The 23809-nt window shown below is 40.9% G+C and overlaps 2 protein-coding genes and 1 long non-coding RNA gene across 4 annotated transcripts in view; 2 read left to right on the top strand and 1 right to left on the bottom strand.

Annotated features, from left to right (window-relative positions):
* Window positions 1-817: 817 nt before the first annotated feature.
* On the bottom strand, window positions 818-4201 carry ciao2b (cytosolic iron-sulfur assembly component 2B). 2 transcript variants are annotated; one of them, XM_082158108.1, is made up of 6 exons: window positions 3963-4201; window positions 3697-3776; window positions 3457-3582; window positions 3322-3367; window positions 1445-1567; window positions 818-1282 (listed from the first exon to the last, which is right to left on the bottom strand). In XM_082158108.1, the coding sequence occupies exons 1-5, from the start codon at window positions 4087-4089 to the stop codon at window positions 1467-1469; spliced, it is 480 nt and encodes a 159-aa protein (XP_082014234.1). In that variant the 5' UTR covers window positions 4090-4201; the 3' UTR covers window positions 818-1282; window positions 1445-1466. The 2 variants fall into 2 exon arrangements, with proteins under 2 accessions (XP_082014234.1, XP_082014233.1); XM_082158107.1 differs by having other exon boundaries at window positions 818-1567; window positions 3963-4200.
* A 3027-nt stretch (window positions 4202-7228) lies between these two features.
* Window positions 7229-23809, top strand: part of LOC309492838 (uncharacterized protein) — a 32743-nt gene continuing 16162 nt past the window's right edge. Inside the window, exon 1 of the mRNA XM_082161891.1 lies at window positions 7229-9700. Within this exon, the coding sequence (XP_082018017.1) occupies window positions 7507-9162 (1656 nt within the window). The 5' untranslated portion in view covers window positions 7229-7506 and the 3' untranslated portion in view covers window positions 9163-9700. The remainder of the gene's footprint in view (window positions 9701-23809) is intronic.
* LOC309483307 lies at window positions 17402-19668 on the top strand. Its single transcript, XR_014200538.1, has 3 exons — window positions 17402-17448; window positions 18319-18352; window positions 18602-19668. It is a non-coding gene; the product is annotated as an uncharacterized lncRNA (long non-coding RNA).

Below are 23809 nucleotides of genomic sequence, written 5' to 3'. Positions count from 1 at the left end.
TAAAGTTAAGTAAGGGGTTACTAAATAACCTTTAGGGGTTTATTTTGAGAGAACCACCGGCTGGATGTACATTATCCCGATTATTACATGACTACTTGTCACATAAGTACATAATTAGACACAAAATATTGATCTGAGTTGAAATATTTTATTAGGTCTTTAAACGCAAAGCTTCCGCGGTGAGAGCAGTTGTAGCGCGGCAAGTTCAAACTAAACGGACATTTAAGAGATACGGTATAACAGTTACAGTCATTCATACCACTTATTACACAGCATTTCGCCACATAACTAATTATGGGGATAAGATATATTGATTTCAGATTAAACTGTTTTAAATTCATACCTGTTTGTATCTCATAACAGTGTACAAAACAATAGTCACAAAATGGCAGCAGATAGGCCTACGTTTGTATGAAACAAGAGAGAGCGAGTCCACGATACTGGATGGCATAATTAAATAACTGTACACAAAATATTGATTCGACTGAATTTAAATATTTTATTTGCTCACCAAATGCAAAACTTGTACGAAGAAAAACCGTTCCTAGCAAGCATATAAGCACAGCTAACTTCAGTAACCCAGATGAGCCTGCGTTATCTGTTTTGAGCGGTTGTTATCTGGGAATAATTTACCGCTGGATGGCACTATTGACCAATCAGAATCAAGTATTCCACAGAGCCATGAAATAATAATGTATAATGCTATATCCATGTACCAGTAAATCCGTATTTGATTTATCTGGAGAAATGAAATATTTATACCACAGCATACAAATTAGGCCTATGTTTTATTTTATTTATAGCCTTTTAAAAAAAAATATATTGTTACCTTCCAATCAAGCTTATGCAAGAAAAAATATCAGATTACAGTAAATAGCTGTAACATCAATACAACTGACCTTGGGAAAATATTGTTTGCTTATGAGTAATTGCTTGAACTTTTTCTTAAACTCACAAAATTCTTTTTCAATTTTTTATTGGCAAAAACAAGAGGTACAAAACAAAGCAGTCCAAACTATTTCTGCTGTACACATGCTCCATTTTGATCAATAATAAATGTATTTGAAAACAACTCTAAAAGGATGCTATGTCAAAATGAGACTACTATTAAAAGTAATTTTGTGCATATTCACAAATATATGACATGGTTACAGAATAACTTTTCGTTCTGTATCCACGTAACATAAAAACGAATTCTGTTTCCACATACGTTCTCCATTACTGTGGTTTCCTTTCCTGACACCTTTTTAGCTCAACTCTCACTTTATAAGTACTAACCCGTCTTCCTGATCTGGTACTGTGAGTGTAACAATATAATTATAAAAGAATCAAAACAATAACAACAATGATCAAGGCGCTCACATTATTATCATCATCATCATCATCACACAACTCTGGCTTGCCTTTAGGAGTTCAATCAAGTTAACGTGTCAAAGGAGCACACTAGAGCGACAGGCTTCTTCTGATCACATGCTTCTGGTGTACAGACACTGGTTGACCACCTCCAGAAGCTGAGAGTTCTCCAGAGCTGCTGCCACTCTCTCTTTGTCAGCGAGCTGCTTATTGACTGGAGGAGAAAAAAACACAACATATGATCAAACTCAACAGGGTGCTGTGTGATAAAAAAAAATATAATGTTACATTAACTCATAAAGCCTACTGTACCATTTTTGATACATTGATTTGTAAGGCCTATATATATGAAAAACACGATGCACACAATCTACTACATGCCTTCTGCACACTGACTGATGGTTCAAGTAAAAGGCCTTTAGTATAATTCTAAAAAAGTCCACCGTCAGGTCGTAGTACACATGTAAACATAAGAATAACTTTTAATATTTAAAAATGAACTTTTCTAGACTGAGGGAACTTTCTGTTTATTTGATTATGCATGTGTAACGGAGGCCAGCTAGTAGTGGCTGTGCGAGTAAACCTCACTCCTCTGATCTCAACAGACTTGTTAGAGCGCCTGACTCTCACGCCGGAGACCAGTGTTCGAAGCCCGCACAGAGCGGGGCGAGTAGGACTCGGGTGAGGGGTTACACATGCATATTTAAAAATAATAATAATAATAATGTTAATGTATGAATCAAATATGATATAACAGGCTGTTGGGGAATGTTTATTTTTACATTTCTTGATCATCATTGCAGTGCATTGATACGTTTTGCCACCCACAATTAAAACTACAGAGCTTTGATCATAAAAAAAGTAGTTTAATATCTTAATATTTATACTTATATAACATTACCTTGGATCTTACTAAAACATTATTGGGAGATGAGTAACAAATCATATACATATGCATTTTAGGAAAGTGGTCTGCCATACTGTAATAAAAATCTCATAATTTATATTACAAGCTATCAGAAATGTATCTAATGTTTTGTACATATAAAGATAACAATATCTGCACAAAATTACAGTTTTGCTCAGTGGACTGAATAATATGCATGTATTTTTTTCTTGTGTGAGTTCCATATTCTCACCATGTCATCCTAAATGGGCCATAAAAGCCTGATGTATAAAATAGATAATATCAAATGCATATGCCATGTATAATGTATGTAATATACAAGTATATATATATATATATATATATATATATATATATATATATATATATATATATATATATATATATATGCAAAGCTGACTTTTCATCAGCCATTACTCCAGTCTTCAGTGTCACTTGATCCTTCAGAAATCGTTCTAATATGCTGATTTATTATCAATGTTGGAAACAGTTGTGCTGCCTAATATATTTTTTTTTAAATATTTTTTTCAGGATTCTTTAGTTAAAAAAGATCATCCATTTAAAATATAAATATTTTGTAACAATATACACTACCTTTCAAAAGTTTGGGGTCAGAAATGTAATTGTTAAAAGAAGTTACATTGATAAACAGTGATAGTAAAGATTTATATTGTTATAAAAGATATTGTTATAAAAGGTTCTTTTTTAAAAACTTTTTATTCATCAACGAATCCTAAAAAAAATAAAAAAAATAATAATAATTCAGCAGCACAACTGTTTCCAACATTGATAATAACGGAGCAGCAAATCAGCATATTATAATGATTTCTGAAGGATCATGTGACACTGAAGAATGGAGTAATGATGCTGAAAATTCAGCTTTGCAACACAGAAATAAATTATATTTTAAAGTATATTCAAATAGAAAACCATTATTTTAAACAGTAATAATATTTCACAATACTACTGCCCCCCTCCACCCCCTCCCTGTATTCCTGATTAAATAATGCATGTCATATGTCATGCATTTCATAATATGTCATTTTATAATAAACGTTTACCTGCATCCTCTGAGGCATGTGTGCCGGGTGTGATGTGAACGTCAATCTAACAACAAAAAGGCAAAAACGAATGACTTGTAGATGGGAAATCCCAAAGCTTAACGCAAGCCTGTGTTTGGCTGCTCACTAAAGTACCTTAAACCTGTCAGGCAGAGAGCGCAGAAGCTTGACTTTGATAGACAGGCCAATGAGAGTGGCCATACTGCAGTGTGGGATAGTCGGTGTGAACTCCACAGACACAGTGCTCTCCTCATCACTCACCTACTCGGAGAGAAGAACGTGACAGACAGACATACAGACAGATAGAGTATTGTATCCATTTCATTAATGTGTAAAGGTCTATTCCTCTTCAAACTGCTCGCAGATCGGACTCACATTGACGCGCATTTGTTCCACGACATTCAGTTCTTCGAGGGACAGTGGGTGCTCAGGATCGTTGATCGATCTGATTAGATGTGATCATTTAGTCAAGGTCTGACTCAAAGTATTCAAAACGCTTTAAATTGAGGCTTCTAAACTATTGCAGTTTGCTAAGAGTAGCCTAACTTTCAACATGGCAGATAATTCAAAGCAACAAGGCTGACTTTACACAGCATTTGTGTAGCGAGAGCCAAATGATGTAACGTATTTTGAAAGGATATCGAAGATTTCCCTGTCATCGATGGGGTCCGCTACATCCTCATCTTCATCAGTGGCAGTTAGGAGTCTTTCCCCTGATCGCTGAAAAATCAGAGGATTGGCGTTTTCTAGTCGAGTTCCCCCTGACATTATTATCTACTCAACGATAAAATAATAACCAATACCCAATAACCAACGCTGTCAGACGTCAGATCACTTCGCAAACTCTGCGATTCCAAAACAAACCAGCCGGAAGTTATACAATAAAACCCGGAAACAGTATAAACGCTTTTTAAAATAAAAGTTTTATTTATAAAAGTCCGGCAGTTTTCTTGCAATTTTTGCCTTTGAAGACATATAATAATAATAATAATAATAATAATAATAATAATAATAAGAAGAAGAAGAAGAAGAAGAAGAAGATTTCCATGCAGTTGTTTTACCTATTTAAACTTGGGAGTTAAAAAAATTCTAATCCCAAATCTATCCTTTTTACTTGTTCAACAGATGCTGAAAAAGGGTTGTTCTGATCAACACAAATAGGCCTATATGCAATACTTTTAGCATTTCTCATTATATACATCTGCAACATTTTATCTCAGAGGTATGGCAACAATGACCTCATATTTAAACTATTATCATTGCACAGAATGACCTCGTGGATCAGGACAATGTTCCAGTTTAAAGTGATTTTGTTTTTGAAAGAATTTTTTTTTTATTTGTCTTTAACTAAGAGGGGTGGTAAAAGTTCTCTTACGAGAGGTCTCTCGTACTGCGTAAGATATCTTACGCTAGGGGAAAATCCTTTTCCGCGAGATATTGAAGCCAAAAATTATCCTTAATTTTGTAATAATGCAAAACGCGTTGCAGCAGCAATGCAGACATAGGCGAGACAGCTCGCGCGCCTATTGGCTGCTCTGCGGCAACTGCAGCAGCCTATCGAGCGAGGCCTGGCGTGACGTCAGACCCAATCAGGGCACTTCGCGCCCGCTGCGTCACGTCCCGCCGAAATGGGCGTGGTCTAGGCCTATAAATATCGCTCGCAGGCAGCTATTATCTGATTTTTCATCCTTCAAGCGAAGCACACGCATCGCTGGAGCTGGATAAGAAGCCGCGCCGTCTGAAAGAGAGCACCTTCAGCGGGACGAGTCACTGAAGTCGCTGGCCGCGCCGCCTTCCTTGCCTTCCTGCTGCGCTTTCCGGCATTATATCCTTTCTCTGCTACTGTGTTTATGTATGTGTGTGTGCTCGCCGCCGCGACACACACTCCCATTGCACTAAAAGAGCTGGGCGTCTTTTTCAAGACGCCCCTTTTCCTGATCACGCAGCTCTCGCACTCGCTGACGGCGACTGCCCTCACTGCGAGTTAGTTACTGCCTATGGTGACTCTGAGGACTCACCTGGCATCCTTCTCCGAGACTGCTCCCCCCCCCCCCCCCCCCCCCGAAAGGCGAAAGGAGAAAAGAGCGTTTTCTGGTCCCCCCGCGGACGGACCGACCTCCTCTTTCTCGTACATTTCTCATTCCCCTCTGAAGTTCGGGCGACTGGAAATGTCAGTATTGCAGTGAGCAAGCCTGTTGTAATACACGCATGCCTGCAAACAAACGCCAGCACGTTGACACTCTCTTATAATACTCGCGCTAACTGAGTTACAATGTGTCTCCCCCTGTGGCCCAGTGGCAGACTCTCAGGTTTTTGCACGCGAGAGACCCGCGTTCGATCCCCGGGTCTACCGGCAGATAAAATTATGCCGTCAATGCTCGCTCTGTCAGTTCCCTGAAAAGGCGACTGCAGATGTGTATTTTGCAGCCAACGAGCGCGTTGTACAACCCGCTCGCCTGCACCCAAACACCGTTTCTATGGTGTTCCGTGCGTCACTGGCGTAAGGAAAAAAGGGAGTTTTTCTGGTCCCGCTGCGGACGGACCAACCTCCTTTTTCCTATACATTTCCCATTCCCCTCTGGAATTCAGGCGACTGGAAATGTCAATATTGCAGTGAACAAGCCTGTTGTAATGCACGCAGGCCTGCAATAAACGCCAGCATGTTGACGCTCTCTGTTTCTATGGCAACTTCTCGCTCGTTCAGTTCCAGTAAATGTGACTGTTCCAGTGTATCCTGCAGTAAACAAGTCAGTTCTGTCACCCGCTTGCCTGCACACAAACGCCGTTTTTACGGCTACCCAGATAAATCCCATAAGTGTGAATTTTTCTGGTGTCCCGGCCACGGCCGATGGTGCTTTATGTGTAAGAAGAATGCCCACTGCCCAGTGCCCATCTCTACACACAAGCACAGCCCGTCACACAGGGCTCGCGCACATGAATCGACTCAGATCGATTGCGCTTCAAACATGGTGAATGTGCCCACTAACACCACGTTATGCATGTCTCACGGTTTCTGTAAAAACGAAACCAACGTGCATTCGCTTCACTCAAGCGAACGATGCTTTCAGTGTAGTAAATGTGCCCGCTGTCCCGCGCCCACATCCACACATAGACATGACAGTTCCTACGGGAACCGCCCAGCCCTCCCCCTCGCGGTTGACCACCGCAGAGGAGTCGAGCGCGGGCACTCTGCCCGCTGTTATCAGCGCGCCCCATGCCTCAAATGTCACGAGCGCGACGCTTGTGTTACAGCACTCCGAAGCCTCTCCATCGCTGAGCGAGCGGAGCGCGCTTCGTATTCAACCCCTAGCTATTCATGCGGACGCATGGGCAAAGCTGCCCGGGGTTTCGAAGTGGGTGCTGAACATTATAAAAGGAGGCTATTCGCTACAGTTTCGCCGACGCCCTCGCCGCTATGTGGCGCGCGTCGAGACCACGGTAAAAACAGAAGTGGCACATTTACTTCGAGCCGAAGTGGCGAAGCTATTGAGCAAAGGGGCCATAGAGCCTCTCTCTCAAGTTCAGAGCGAAGGAGGGCTATACAGCAGATACTTCCTGGTACCGAAAAAAGACGGGGGTCTCAGACCCATACTAGATCTAAGGCAACTGAACAAAGTGCTTGTGAAGCGACAGTTCAGGATGCTCACGACCAGGCAAATCCTTGTGCAGATTCGCCAAGGAGATTGGTTTGTGTCAATAGATCTGAAAGACGCGTATTTTCAAATACAGAAATACAACTGGACTCACTATCCATGATAGCGCGACTATCACAACAGCGCGCGGTAGACATTCGACGCACAGCGAACTCTTTTCGCTGCGGCGCGTCTGTTCCGCTCAAGAGATTTCAGAAGATGCTAGGTCTCATGGCCTCAGCATCGTCAGTGCTCCAGCTGGGCCTGCTCCGCATGCGCCCGCTGCAGTTTTTGGCTGAAAGCGCGAGTCCCACGCGAAGCGTGGGCACCCGGTTTGCTTCGCCTCAGGGTCAATCAGAAGTGCGTCACAGCTCTGAAACCCTGGAAAGCGAACGACTGGTACCAATCAGGTGTAAGCCTGGGGACTTCCTCGAGGGTGAAAGTGGTGTCCACGGACGCGTCCACCTCGGGATGGGGAGCGCTGCTCGAGGGCAGACCGTTCTTCGGCCAATGGTCAGAACGGGAGAAGCTCCTGCACATAAACTGCCTCGAAATGCTGGCAGTAGACAACGCGCTGACGCGTGTTTGTCCCCAAATAAAAGGTCACCACGTCTTGGTCCATTCGGACAACATGTCTGTGGTGTCCTACATAAATCGCCAGGGCGGCATCAGATCCGAGAAACTGTACAGGCTGGCAGAACGCCTCCTGGTATGGGCTCAGTGCAACCTGCGCTCGCTCAGAGCAGCGCACGTGCCAGGGATCTTGAATATAGGACCGGACAGACTGTCCAGGAACAATGTTCCGGCAGGCGAGTGGTCTCTACACCCACAGACAGTCCATCTGCTGTGGAAGAATTTTGGCAGAGCGGAAGTGGACCTGTTTGCGTCTCAAGAAAACGCTCACTGTCAAGAATTTTTCTCCAAGAGCAGGAGCGCGCTGGCCCATGTGTGGCCCCGCCGCCCGCTCTATGTCTTTCCCCCCCGTCTCTCTCCTGCCTCAGGTGATAGAACGGATCAGGGAAGAAGGATGCTCAGTACTGCTGGTAGCACCGTTCTGGAAAAACCAACCTTGGTTCCCAGTCGTGATGCAGTTAGCAAGTACTGCCCCGTGGCCAGTACCAATGAGGAGAGATCTCCTCTCACAGGCCCGCGGCTCGATCTGGCATCCTCACCCGGAACTATGGTCCCTTCATGTCTGGGCCATCAACGGGTACATGTTGGACTCCCTAAAGGAGTATTAAACACGATCACGCAGGCTAGAGCTCCGTCTACAAGACGACTCTATTCTTCGAAATGGTCGGTGTTTTCGGGCTGGTGCACAGCCCGTGGTGTGTCACCCACAAACTGTGGTGTGACGGAGGTGCTTTCCTTCCTACAAGAGCTGTTGGATGGGGGCAGGGCCCCCTCCACGCTCAAAGTTTATGTGGCGGCTATAGCAGCGTTCTCAGAAACAACGCTTGGTCAGTCAATAGGAAGGAACGATTTAGTCATCCGCTTCCTTAGAGGGGCTAAGAGACTGATTCCTCCCAGACCTCCCTCAGTCCCCGTATGGGACCTTTCTACGGTTCTGGAAGCCATGAAAGGTGCGCCATTTGAGCTTTTACAGTCAATCGATTTGAAACACCTGTCTTTCAAGACGGTGTTTTTGCTGGCTCTCGCTTCAGTGAAGCGCATAGGGGATCTGCACGCGCTCTCTGTGAGCGCGGCGTGCATGGAGTTTGGGCCCAATGACTCAAAAGTTATACTCAAACCTAAGCACGGTTATGTTCCAAAATCCCTCAACACACCGTTTAGGGCGCAGGTTATCTCCCTGTCAGCCCTACCGGTCCCTGATGAGGAAAAAGACGCGAGCCTCCTTTGCCCAGTCAGGGCATTACGAGCTTATGTGTCTCGCTCGTCTGTTTTCAGACAGACGGAGCAGCTTTTTGTTTCGTTTAGCGGACGTTCTAAGGGACTAGCCGCGTCGAAACAGAGCCTATCCAGATGGATAGTTGATGCTATAGCGCTGGCATACGCTTCCAAGGGCATGCAGTGCCCATTGGGTGTCAGAGCGCACTCCACGAGAGGCATGGCCTCTTCGTGGGCCTGGTCAAGTGGGATTGCCTTGCAAGATATTTGTATGGCGGCAGGCTGGGCCTCCCCGTCTACATTTATAAGGTTTTATAACCTAGAGGTTCCCGCCCTGCAGGCCAGGCTGCTGTCGGTCTAAATTTACCAGTATTATCTGACCTGATGCGATCAGCTCAGAATGCTGCGTCTGCTGAGCACAGCTCAATGTTCGACAGTATAAAGCTGGGCAAACTGTGTAAGACCCACATTTCCCCATCAGTTCAGGCCGTACCCCGCCCTGTCTGTATGATGAAATTCGCATCCCATCGACTCTGCTATATGTGGAAGAGTGAGGCTGCACCCCTCCCTCTCCCCGGACTCCCTGTGAGTTCCCTGAGTGATTGTGCACTATATGTACCCCGGGCTTTCGCCCTTGGGTCTTTGGTGTCAGATCTCAGCATGCACGGCGTTTTACATTGGGTCCCCTAGCGTAAGATATCTTACGCAGTACGAGAGACCTCTCGTAAGAGAACGCACTCGGTTACTAACGTAACCTCGGTTCTCTCTAGAAGAGGGAACGAGTACTGCGTATCTTGCCGTGCATGCACACGCTCTGGTTGCTTCGATGATGAAAAACCAGATAATAGCTGCCTGCGAGCGATATTTAAAGGCCTAGACCACGCCCATTTCGGCGGGACGTGACGCAGCGGGCGCGAAGTGCCCTGATTGGGTCTGACGTCACGCCAGGCCTCGCTCGATAGGCTGCTGCAGTTGCCGCAGAGCAGCCAATAGGCGCGCGAGCTGTCTCGCCTATGTCTGCATTGCTGCTGCAACGCGTTTTGCATTATTACAAAATTAAGGATAATTTTTGGCTTCAATATCTCGCGGAAAAGGATTTTCCCCTAGCGTAAGATATCTTACGCAGTACTCGTTCCCTCTTCTAGAGAGAACCGAGGTTACGTTAGTAACCGAGTACGTTCTGTGATATACAGTAGGCTGAGACATGGGCATTCAGTATTATGCATTTACATACACCTATTTCGCTAACTAACACACGTGAGGCAGATGTGAGCAAAACATTTCCAAAACATCTGTCGTGCCAAGGTGGCCACTGTCATCAGTACACTCCAGAATAACATAACTGGTGAAGAAAACAGCTCTGTCTTCCCTGAACTGAAATTGTTAGTTTTTCAGGTTTAGCATATGCTCACATCAAAGCAGTGTTCATCAACCATGAAAGCATGACCTTGATTTAACAGTGAGGTTAGGCTATTTGTGAGCCAACCAATGCTTATTCCAGTTATAAAGAGCCTTTTGACCTAATTGTTAGGAATCTGTATGCATAGATCTTGAGTACCACAGACATTACACAAGGCCTAGCAATCCTATAAACCAATACAATCACAGTGACAGAGTGTGCTATAAATCTTCTTTATTTCATTTAATGACAATAATCATTGTGAGACAGCCAGCATTTGCTTGTACATTTCCTTGCACAATAATAATAACTTTCAGATACAGTCCTAACAATTAAAAAAAAAATGTTTAATTTTAGTACGCTATTTGAAGATTTGTACATAACTCTTTATTTATTTATTTATTTTTATGAATCATCCCAATCAATCAATTGAAAAACTCAGACTCTGGCTATGTTTTCTCACACAATCCTTGCTATTTGTTTTTGCTCTCATTAAAAGTATTGTACTGTGTCACATTAGTATGGTGTTATTTGCAAGACTGCATATCTCCATTAGCTGCCATAGAGAATTCATGTTACACATTTGCTCTGTCTCTTATGCTTTTTCTTAGAAGCTCTGGCATTTTAAGAATGCAATGTGTGCTTTATTAAATGACACAATTTGGCTACTACTTCAGTGTTCAGTTCATAATGAGTCTCTTCCTGAGACTCACACAAAGGATTTATAGACAAAGAGATTATCAAGAGAGTCACATGTTATATTTAATGGACAAGTGCTTTTATTGCAGGCTCTTTTCCAACCAATGAGACTATAAATCTGGCATCACTGCTCAGCATCAGCCTGTTAAAAGATTACCATTATTCCACTGACTGCTTCTATGTGCTAATGTGAAGGTCAAAGGTTAACTGTATGAAAACTTAAGTAACAAAGGAATTTATTGAAGTGCCACAACCTCCGTCTCCTTTCCAGTAAGACATTTGTGCATTCCTAAAATCACAGAGGAGCTGGTATTGTTCAAAGCCTTTTGTTTAAAATGTTAAATGAGTCAGAAATGCATTCCCACTTATTTGCATGAAATGCACATTTACTTATATTTTCATTATTTTCCCTTTAATTGACTATTTAATAACTTTAATAAGCACAATGTTTATAAATCCCTTGATTTATTTTGTATTTCAATTTGTTTTTCAGGACCAACCGTAATTAATATTCCAACCAAACAAATTGAGAAGTTAAAATAACATCTAAATTGCCACCACATCCCTCTTATCACTCTCTGATATTCTCCCACTTGTCTCAAAAACACTACCAAATATACTTTTTTTATATGCTGCACATTTTCTTAACTGTTAGTGCTCCTCTTTCTCAGCAATTTAACATCACACCTGTCTACTAGTGTAATTTTCACAGACACAGGATAGTCTCATGTCAAGTGGAAAACTTTGACTAGTGGTTTGATGGCTAGAGCAGGGGAGGTATAAGTGGGGTGCGATGAAGCACAATGAGCTCTACATTCAAATACATATGGAGAGCTTCAAGAGTGGAAGGTCTGCTAGTATGTCTGAAGAACTTTAGCTTTCTCCAAACAGCAAATTACTCATTTTATCCAGAGTGAATGATTAAACCAAACGGCCACTCTTAAAAATGCCCTGAATCTCAAAGATTTCCAGGGGTAGGATGTAAAAAAAGAGGCTTTTGTGCTGATTAAATTTGATCTTAGCATCTCGGTTTATCTCAAGGCAAAGCAACCACAGAAATGATTTTTGCTGCCACAAGGGTGCAGTCTTAGCACATGCTAATACCTGCCATGTATTCATAATGACAAAAACTGCAGTAATCTGCACTGGGTTAATGCTAGTTGATAGGGAAGGCAGATAATCTCTGACATCCTTCTTTCTTTCTTCCCTCATTGGTTGAACACAAATAAGAGGATTATTTAAGGTGCTGTGAAAACAAACTCCATTTCTTTCCTCAATACCAGAATCAAATCCAATGGTTTACTAAAAAAAAAAAAAAAAAAAAAAACAGCCCACATGTACACACACTTAAAATGATTACATTATTTGCTCCACAGGACCTTCAAGAAGGTCACCTGACTGCATCCCGACCCTCGTAAAAGGGCCAGGAATGACGCTTGAATCTGGGTGTCTTGGTCCTGTTGAGTGCTTTTGACATTTTCAGTGCAAGTAGGTCTGTCATTCTGTTTAATATAATAACAGAAGTTGTTCAAAAGTTTATAGGAAGAGTGATTGGCCTGATTGTGATGAATAAAGAATGAACATTATGATATAACAGGTAAGTACCAGAGTAAGTGGGGGACACATACAGTTTTGAAATGAGGGCATATAGGTAGGAAACAAGTCATAGATTACAATATCATTGTCAGGGTTGGTGAGCATGAGGGGGAGGTATTAGTGTAGAAATGTGTGCCACACAGATATACCCACCCAACAGTACTGACCCATTTAGTGTGAACGCTGCCATAATGGGTTTCTCTGTAACATCCATTCATTTAGTCAGAAAGTCAAATGCCTCTTAACTAACGTCACAGCTGTTCACAAGTTCACGGTTTTGTCTGGGATTTATGTTTTTGCAAATGACTTTGACAGAGATTTTAGATAATATTTGGCGGGCCATGCATGCTCTCTCAGAGTGCCAGGGTTAACCACAGGTTTTGCGGAGGGTGTTACAGATATTCAGTCTTGCAGTAGATTCATTTGTTTACTCTGGATTTCAGCCATACTGCTGATTAAAGACTCAGATGGCTGGTAGAAATCCAACTTGATACACACTCTTTGGAGCTAAGCAGGCCTATGTATCTGTTCCACTTGAAGAGGTAATAATGCAGAAGACCACAATAAACTACAAATAAACAGTTTAAGAAAGGGATAATGTGGTTGGTCATTATCGCAAAAATAAACCCTCAAAGGGTGATCAGGACACAGATTGGAGGCCACTCACCCAATAGATCAATATGTAGACATGCAATATATATTTTATTTGATTATTTGATCATTTCACATGTATATTATCTTAAAGTGTCCACTATACAATCACAGTTCTGCTTCTGCTTATAGGTGTACTACACAAGCAAGTGATATAAGAGATATGAAAAGTAGTGGTTATGTACGTCCAGTATACTTAACCTCCTACGACCCCGTGTCCACATACGTGGACATCACATTTTTGGCTGTGTGCAGCACATAGACAGTATAAGAAATGGACAGAGTCATCATTGGAACTCAATTGAGGCAAGTGAAGCCCATTTTCAGCGATTTTTTAGGACTTCCGTTCCTGACGCGCAGACTCAAACCGAGCTTGACGACGTAGATGTGACGTGAGCAACCCGTCTGTCTTCTAGTGGCTGTGGCATGATAAATCTGAATCATTCCCTTCTGAATCTTGCAGAGACGGAGATCGTGAGTAGGAGGTGTCCATGAGCTAGGAGCAGGAGAAACTTTTGCTAGGTATTCTGATTAATTATTTTGTCATTTTGCCTCCATGTCTCCCCGATTGCCAGCTTCTCCTCCCGTCAATACGGTAATCTCTCTACTGTGCGACAGAGAGTCGTGTGGTTATGACGCAACCGTTAGCCTACTTTTACAAAAACAGTTTTTACTGGGCCATAACGTAAGCTACAAGGTAATGGAGCATTTTATACATTGTCGTGTTTCTTTAGAAATAAATAATGGACAAATGGAGTCTTCAAACGCCTCAGATGTAAAGTTATTCGCTGTCAAAGTGACGCCAAAATGAATGGGAGTCAATGGGATGCTAACAGCAGGTGAAGTTCTGCAACAAGATGGTGGCACGCGGCCGGCTTCAACTTCCGGTCGACTTCCTTCCCGCTTGGTGCAGCATAATACTTAATTCTGTGTAACTGGAACATGTTTTTCACAAACGCGGACACCTATACTGCCATCTGGTGGTGTCAGAAGAAAAAAAAAATTAACATAAATAATGTCAAGATGGCGGAGAACACAGGCGAAATGTCACACAGGCACATCAGACCAAAACGTCCACAAGGTAAAAAATGTAATAACATTTCATTGTTGATTCTTGTTAAGTTATGCATAATAGTGTTGTATGATTAAAATGGCATGCACATTTGACAAACTTTTGTAACAGGAAAGATTTACTAGGCTGCTAAATTTGATGTCCACATATGTGGACAATGGGACTTAACTTCGATGAAACTGTAGCAAAAAAATGAAAATTTGTAGTTGCACTGAGCTTCGTGATGCACATTGGCTCACACACTCGAACACACACACACACACACACACACACACACACACACACACACACACTCTCTCTCTCTCTCTTGCTCACTCGCGATCGTGCGCACACACACACACTCTCTTGCTCAAGCCTTGTTTATACTCGAAGCGTCCGCATGAGCGCGAAGGTGCGCGCGGCAAAAATGACGTCATTGCGGGTGGGCGGTCGTGCGCTTTGGGTTCGCAAGACCCCATTTCGCCTGGCGGTGTGCGCGACATTTTTTGTAACAACGCGCGCGGCGCCGCATCCGAAGATGAAAGACTTCGAGCCGAATCTGGCCGAGCTCGAACTTCTCACCACACCGGCACCCAGTTTGCACGTCTAAATTAGTTGCTTACATTTAACAAATGAGCATGCAATAGCATAAAAAGTGTTTTTAATGAACATAAAGGTCCATGTTTAATAAAAATGTTCACGAAACTTAATGAAATGTTTAGTGAAATTAGAAAATATAAGAGATTGTTAATTTATTTATATTGTATACACATTCTCATATCCATATATTTTGTAAATTGTCACAAGTAATAATCTCTGGGTTTACTGGGTTTTACACGATTCTTCTTGTAGTGTGGTATTGGTGGCCGTGTACTAAACATTGTCACGTGTGTATAGCTTCTTCTTCTAACCGCTGATTCCTGATGGTTTAGAGGATAATTACTTGAGTCGCCCCCTATCGTTTCAAAGAATAGTACAACGGCGAGCGCGTCAAGTATAAACGCCTCGTCCGTTTGGGGAGGTGCGCGCGCAGTCTGCGGAGACTCGCGCTGCGGAGCCAGGCGAAAGTATAAACAAGGCTTCTCGCGATCGCGCGCACACACACACACACACACACACACACACACACACACACTCACTAACTCGCGCACACACACACACACATACTCTCTTGCTCACCCGCGATCGCACACACACGCACAAATAAAAATAGCATTCCTAGTTTGGAGAAGTTGAAATTTTGGAGTGTTACAAAAAAGAAAGCACATTTTCAAGTTTTTTTTGTACATGTTTTTTATTTGGATATAAATTTTGTTTTTCCATATCAATGTTCAGAAGTGGTGATCAGTTGACAGCGCCGCCCCTCTCTTTACCAGAGTGTCCAAGACATACGGCCGCAGGTCAGATGAAACGACCACAAAGTCGATCGGCCTCTGGCCTAGGGTGTCCTGGTGCCACCCCAGACAGCAACATAGTATCAGCCCAGATCTGGCCCAAATCTGGTTCATGTGGATTCCATATGGTCCAGATGTGGGCCGGATCTGGGCCGACACTATGTTTCTGTCTGGGACGTGCACTGATGGACACCCTTATGCTTGAACATGGTGTCCGTTATGGACAAGCTGTAACTAGCACAGAAGTCCAATGAAAGAACACAGCTCGGGTTCAGATCAGGGGGGCCGTTCCTCCGAATCACGCCCCTCCAGGTGTCACTGTCGCTGCCCACAAGGGCGTTGAAGTCCCCAAGTAGAACGACGGAGTCCCCAGTCGGTGCACTTTCCAGCACCCCTCCAGGGTCAAGGGATCGGGTCGTCGAGGCCCCCGCCTTCGACTGCCGCCCGATCCTCTAAGCACCGGCCCCTTACGGTCCCTCCTACGGGTGGTGAGCCCACGGGAAGGCGGCCCCACATCGCTTCTTCAGGCTGAGCCCGGTTGGACCCCATGGGGGGAGGCCCGGCCACCAGGCGCTCTCATACGAGCCCCAACCCCAGGCCTGGCTCCAGGGTGGGGCCCCAGCTACATTTTCGGATCCAACTCACCTGGGCTGAGTTGTGGGTCATGAGCTGTGGGTCATGACTGAAAGGATAAGATCCCGGATACAGGCAGCCAAAATTTGCTTTCTCCACAGGGTGGCTAGGCGATCCCTTAGAGATAGGGTGAGAAGCTCGGTCACTCGGGAGGAGCTCAGAGTAGAGCCGCTGCTCCTCCACATCATGAGGGGTCAGCTGAGGTTCCGGATGCCTCCTGGACACCTTTCCGGGAAGGTGTTCCGGGCACATCCCACTGGGAGGAGACCCCGGGGAAGACCTAGGACACGCTGGAGGGACTATGTCTCCCGGCTGGCCTGGGAACGCCTCGGTGTCCCCCCGGAAGAGCTGGAGGAAGTGTCTACACTGTAAAAAAAAACTGTAAATTTACAGGAAACTGTCTGTATTTTTTACAGAATTTTGCCGTTTTGTCATTATACAGTGAATACCTGTTATTTTACAGATATTTGTTGTAATTTAAAGATCCACTATTAAATTTACAGGTAATTGCTTTTATTGTGGTTTTACATTAATTTAACGTTTTTTAAAGGAAATTATCTGTAATTTTATAGGGTTATGTGTAATTTTACATAAAAAATTAAGTAATATTTTACAGATTATTTCTGTGGAATTAGAAAACAAAGAAAATAAGGTATAACTGCAGAAATCAGCAGTCACTTAACATGTTTTCCTTAATGATTATTAAGCATGTGGGGGTTAAAGTGAGTTTTAAGATTTGTCCACACATTAGGCAGGCCTATTTAATTATTTATAATCTTTTAATTTTGTCTTGCAAATAGAGGTTCATTTTGATCATCATTTGTATTTGCCCGTAAATTTCATTTAGGCCTATATTTTATGTCTTTTATGAATCGTTTTTCCAAATCTGCGTTGCTGCACATTGCGTGGCTTTGTGTGCGTTTGAATGTGTGTGTGTGTGCCCGCGCGCGCAGATTCAAATTATCCGCCATTACGTTTCGTTGCTTAGTCCAGCCCAGCCCACAACGGTTAGCTACAAATCTGTCTCTGTCGTCGATCTGTGTCAAGGGCAAGCGGGAGATTTGAATTCAGAGCTATAATCGTATTCGACAGAAGCAGCCGTGAGCAGGAGCGCTGCTGAACACATATTAGTTGTAGTCTGGTGTCAGTCAGTCCGGAAATAACGCGCCCTTTTTCAGCCTGGTTCGTCACAGCAGACCTCATCCCGACCGATCAACGGCTGAGGTAAGAGTCTAATACTACATGTAAATGAAATTTTATATTACATTTGTGTTAAGTGGTTAGACTGTTTCCATGCTAACGTTAGCATTCTTAAATTATGTTCAGTCATAACTGGCGTCGAGGGCAAAACCCAATGCAGCATGGGTCTTTTCAATTATCGATCTGTGTTAAGAAAGATCAGTTGAACCCACCCTAACTTACTTGTTAACTTATAGACCTAAAACAATCTTTAGTAGACTTGTTATTCATATTAAAGTCCATAATTGTGTATAAAATCTTCGTTATGATAGTCAGTAACATTAAACCAATCTCTTAAATGGCGGGACATTTTGAAACCATGTCTGGAAGCTGAAAACTTTATTTTTCAATTTTTTTTTTATTTTTTTAAACTTTATTTTATTATAGTAAAATTGTAGTAAACACGTTTTTAGCTGATTTTTTTACCATTGTAATAGCCACAGTTTTACTAAAAATAGGCCTACTGTGTTTCTTTTGTTTATTTCGTAATAGTTAACATGACTAACTTTATTAAGACCGTTAAGAAATCGAAATACTGTCTGTAACTTAACGTACTTGTTGATGATACAGGAAAGCCTAGAACAGGAAGACTAGAATATGAATACAACATGATGAACCCCTAGGTGTATCTAGGTCTAGGTCACAGTAAATCATATTCATTTAATGTTACTTTCTATAAATGTAACTTAGCTAAAATCACATGGCAGCTCAAAATATTACTGCTGGCCTTTCCAGCTCAGCTTCAAGATCATAGTCAGTTGAGTTTTTGCATTGTCCCAATGGAACATATTCTGACATGTGTAAATCTAATACTGAGTTTTAAAATAACTTGTGTGTGTGTGTGTGTGATTTCAGGTCACGTGGAAAGCAGATGATCATGGCAAACAAGGTATGGGAAGAATTCATTAAAACATAAAAATCATAATGGTTCTGATTCCATATGTTCATAACAGTCTTCTGATTCCATATGATTGCACTAAAAGTATGCACAAGGTTTGGATTTGCTACAGCAAGATTACGATTGTGTTAGATTCCAACCATCTTTCTTTCTTTTTTTTAACTAGGCTCTGTCATTTAGAAACATGACTTTTCCTATCACTAATATCTTAATGACACATATCTCTACCTTTTAATCCAGCCAGATGATCTGACGGTTGCTGCTCGCATCTCAGCCTACCTGATGGAAAATTCTTGCTGGATGAATGACCTTCACCTTCAAATCAGCCTTGCCAAGACAGAACTGCTTATGGTTCAACTTTCAGCCAAAACATACTTGCTGTGATCCTGCTGATTTGCCTTATCATTAGGAGGATCAGGCCCTTCCTATCGGAGCTACACAACTCTCTTGTTCTATCCAGACTGGGCTATTGTAATGCTCTCCTGGCAGCTCTTCCAGTATCAGTCAAACCTCTGCAACTGATCCAGATGCTGCAGCAAGAGTTGTCTTTAAAGGTAGCCCTATGCCTAAACTCACTGCTTCAGATCTATGTGTCCTCCAGAAGCTTGTGTTCTGCAAGTGAACGGCGCCTTGTGGTGCCATCATCCCAAAGAGACACAAAACCACTTTCACTGACATTTACCTGGACTGTTTCCTGGTGGTGGAATGACCGGCGCAACTCAACACATTTTCAAGAAACTGCTAAAGATCCATCTTTTTCATAAACACTTCACCCAATAATACTATATCTTTGTAAAAAAAATAAATAAAAAAAAACCTTGCTATGTGTACTGTGCGACTAACTGGGACTTGTCACTGCACTTGTTGCTTTTTATTATCTTTAATTATTATCTTAATTGGTTAGTCACTTTGGATAAAATGTAATTGTAAATGTAAAAATAAGTTATACTGTAAAGGTATACGGTAATTGCTTTTTATTGTGGATATATTTACATGTTCTAAATTATATACTAAGCATCTATTTCCTATCAATCACTTATCTTGATGTTTAGTGTTTGTTCAATTACTAATACTGTAAATATGCAGGTATTCTGTACTCATACATTTAGTTAATTTAAAAGAAATTGACTGTACATTTGCTATTATTAAGAACTTAATTAGAGATGTTGTGAAATTGGATCGGTACAAATAAAAATAAAAACTGTAAATTTACAAACATTTGTATTTGAATTTATGTACTTGTGTGCATTTTTTATACATAATTTCATTGTTATTTTACACAGAAAAACTATATTAAAAGAAAATTACTGTAGATAGACAGCATTATTATATAAAATAATTGTATAAAACCTTAAATTTACAGTATTTAATTGTTTTAAAGGTCTATATGACTTTTTTTAAACGTTAAAAATCCCAATAATTACATAAGATTTCATGTAATATTAAAGATATAATCTGTTATTTAATTATGGAAAATTACTGTATTTTAACGAGATTGTTTTTTGCCGTTATTTTACGGTAATTTTCTGGCGCCCCAGCTGCCGGAATAATACCGTTTTTTCACAGTTTTTTTTTTTACAGTGTAGAGAGAGGGAAGTCTGGGCATCTCTGCTTAGACTGCTGCCCCTGCGACCCGGCCCCGGATAAGCGGAAGATGTATATATGTATGTTTAGAAGTTATACAAGAGTAACAACGAAAAATGTTCAGGCACTGGCTGTAAATAAAAGAGATTTGCACTTTGTTACACAATGGTGTATTCATTTTTTTCTGTGAATTCAGACCCGGTGTCCACATATGTGGACATCATTTTTTTCAAAAAGTGCTTCATGTTCAAAGATAATATCTGGTTATTATATGTATTGGTCCCTCCTAACCCCAAAAAGCTAGAAGAAATCTAAAATGCACGCCAAACCAAAGCTCGGGTCTTAGGAGGTTAAATATATATACTTAAAACTTGTGCACTTTTTGACAATTATGTGCAAAATATGCTGACTGCCAGGCAGACTTTGGATTGAAATGTGTTTGATGTAAGGGTTTTCAGGGAGAGGTAAAATGCTGAGGTTGTTGGCTTTTGGGGATGTCACTGTTTTTGGTTCTTTCTCCAGCGGGATTGACAGGCTGAATCACTGGGTTTAGGCAGCTGCAGCCATTTTCTTCGGCAGTTCAGCTGACTGGGCACAGAGGGGTGAAAAGAGCAGTCATTGCTTTCTGTCTCGTTTTCGTATTTTCAGAGTCAGACCAAACTGTAATATTTTGCTCTCACTATTTATCATACTTAGAATATCATAACCATTGAAATGTCACGTTTTGCCTTTTTGTTTTTGTTTTCTGTCAGTATGTTTAGTCATCTGTTTTCCTTTGTTCTCCTTTTCCTGCCACTAGTCAGTTGTCATGGACACTCATTTAGAATCACACATGTTAGTCTTTGAGTTAATCATTATTGTGTATTTAAGTTCCTCATTTCCTTTCATTCATTGTAGGGTATTGTTTGTGCTATGCACACTGTTTGATATGTTACCTCTTGTGGTTTTTTCTGAGCTTGCTTAATTTATTAAGCTTAATATGCTCAATCTTGATATGCTTCGTTTATCTTCTTCTTCCTTGGACTAAACGGCAAGTAACCATTACAGAAACGGTTAGAGTTACCATGTCTTGAATGTTGTGGGGACCTTTTTTTTTTTTTTAGAAAGCATAAAGAAAAAGAAAAGTGCAGGAAATCCTAGGTTTAATTCTTGAACTCAACAGTCTTTTCCCGAAAGGGATGAATGAAGAGATAAACTATTCATGTTTTCTGTAAATGCTTTTATTCTTTTTTAGAGATAAATATTGTTAACTTTTCTATTAAAAGAATTGTGTTTCTATTTGTTCTCTGGGTCTGGGCTGAAGCCCCTCCCTTTGCACCTGCTACTTGTTTCCTGATTACTTATAGGGTATTAATTGACTGCATGTCTGGTGTTGATTCATTATGAGCATTGAGAATAGCTGGATGGCTGAAACGTCTGCCCTTGCTCTATTAAAATAATTGATTCTTTTTGTTAAAGACTTTGTCTATTTTTTCAGAGTGCGAACCATCTACAGTCTCTTCAATATTTCATTGGTTTTCACGCACCTGGACTTATAACTAGCCTTGATCTGAGCGCAACAATATTTCCTTGTCTTCTTAATTCTTGTTGGGAAATAATAAATTTGAGCTATTCACACATAATGTTTGCATTAATTTACATTAAAATGTATGCCTAATATGTTGAAAATGTAAAACGTTTCTTGTATCATCACACTTAGTAGGATCAATTTCAAAACTGCCATATTTGGGAAAAAACTTGAATAGTTTGCATAACTGGATGTTACTGTCGGTCGTTTAACATTTATTTCATAAAAATATTTTATTGACGTATTAAATGTTTCACTATTTACATCTTACCTCACTCTCTTTCAACGTTAAGTGAAAATGATGCTTTCACGCTGGAATTCACACTCTGCTTCTGTAAACATTAATTTGATTGGCCATCTCATTTTGACATTGACAATTTGGCCATTTCTAATAATAAAATGTATTGTGGCACATTTTATATGTGGTCTTCTGTAGACCTTTATCAGGAATGTGTAGATAAATCAGTAATAAATGGTAGGCTGTATATACTTATGTTATGAAATCTGGATTCTGCAGTAACTTCTGTAAATGGCAGGCAACAGTGACATTTTGTTTGGTGTGTTTTTAAAGAGATTTTTCTGAAGGATGAATGGGATTCTACCTTAAGGAATCACATAAACATAGACATGTAAAACACTTATTTCATAACCATTATGCACAAGTTTAATTAGAAAGAATAAAAAAGCTCCGCTGCTTTATTGAGTGAGGACTACCCACATGCATCCTGCTACAAACTGTTCACAGTAATCACAACCGGAACACAAAACCAACACGGCACCAGGGAACAAACTAGGCTGTTGACGGGATAGCCTTTGTTGTTTTCATGCATCGATGAGCCTAGGGCACCCAACACCCTGTTGCCGTTTTGTGTTTTTTTCCTCCTCGGACCACTGTTGGTAAATTTTTACCACTGCTGACTGGGAGCAATCCACAAGACTTACCGTTTCAGAGATACTCTGACCCAGTTGCCTTGCCATAATATTTTGGACCTTGTCAAAGTCGCTCAGATCTTTATTCGTGCCCATTTTCCTGTTGAAAAAAAAAAGTTGATTACGAGAACTACTTGTTTGCTTACCATCTAATCTATCCAGACCTTAATATGTGGCCTTGTTAGGAGATGATCAATGATATTCGGTTCACCTGTGACTGGGTCATAATGTTTGTGTTTGTGTGTATATATATATATAGATAGATAGATAGATATAGATATAGATATAGATATAGATATAGATATAGATATAGATATAGATAGATAGATAGATAGATAGATAGATAGTACTGTGCAAAAGTGTTAGGCATGTTAATATATATATATATATATATATATATATATATATATATATATATATATATATATATATATATATATATATATATATATAATTTTTATAGTATATATGGAATTTGGCTTTACTGTATGTGCATGAATTGAAATCTGTATTCTGACATATGAAAATGTTTATTTTCACCAGTGTTGTAAGATAAAAGCAAGCACAGCAGATTTTTTTGTGTCTGTTTCATAAAAAAATGTCTAACTGACAGGTTTATTAGATTAAATATTTAAACAATAAATAATAATGCATGTCTAACCTAATTGGACTTTATACTGTCATTACATGAACAGTGAGTAATCTACTCATATTAATGTCATAATTTCCTGGAGCAGCTTTTACATTTGATTATTACCATGCAGTATATGTAATATATTAAACAATAAAATGGACATTATACAGTATTTTCACTCAAAATGTACGAAAGAAAGTCTACCTTTTTTTTGTTGCACATTTCAATACTTGTTACTCATGTCAGAGGTGTGGACTCTGCAATCAGTACTAAGAATCGGCATTATTTGAACACACCAAAGCTCAGAGGATCTCCTTGTTCCTGACGTTAGTCTGTGTCTCATCTCCAGGTTTCAGAGGCTACGCCCTCCGGAGGCTGTCTTTTGGCCACAGAAGCCTATTCCTCAAGTGGTGTAAATTATTGTTCACAATTTCTTTCTTACTTTGGAATCTAATGGCTACTTTTCTAAAATGAGGCAGACTCAATGACCTTCGGAGGACATGAAATTAGACACAGCTACAACATTTTACTGGAGACTTGCTCTGACCTAGGCTGCAGTTTCCAAAAGCATCGTAAACCTAAGTTGATCATAGAACAGTTGCCACCAATGGTCTCTATGATCAACTTTGATCTTACAGTGCCTTTAGGAAGCTCAGCACACATCATTCACATCATGAAATAGGGCTTATTCACCTTCTTTCCTACATTTAGATAGGTGGGCAAATGCATTTTT

Source organism: Leuciscus leuciscus, assembly GCF_965113295.1.
Source record: "Leuciscus leuciscus genome assembly, chromosome: 2".
In the NCBI taxonomy this organism is placed as follows: domain Eukaryota; kingdom Metazoa; phylum Chordata; class Actinopteri; order Cypriniformes; family Leuciscidae; genus Leuciscus; species Leuciscus leuciscus.
This window is presented reverse-complemented; position numbering and strand designations above follow the sequence as displayed.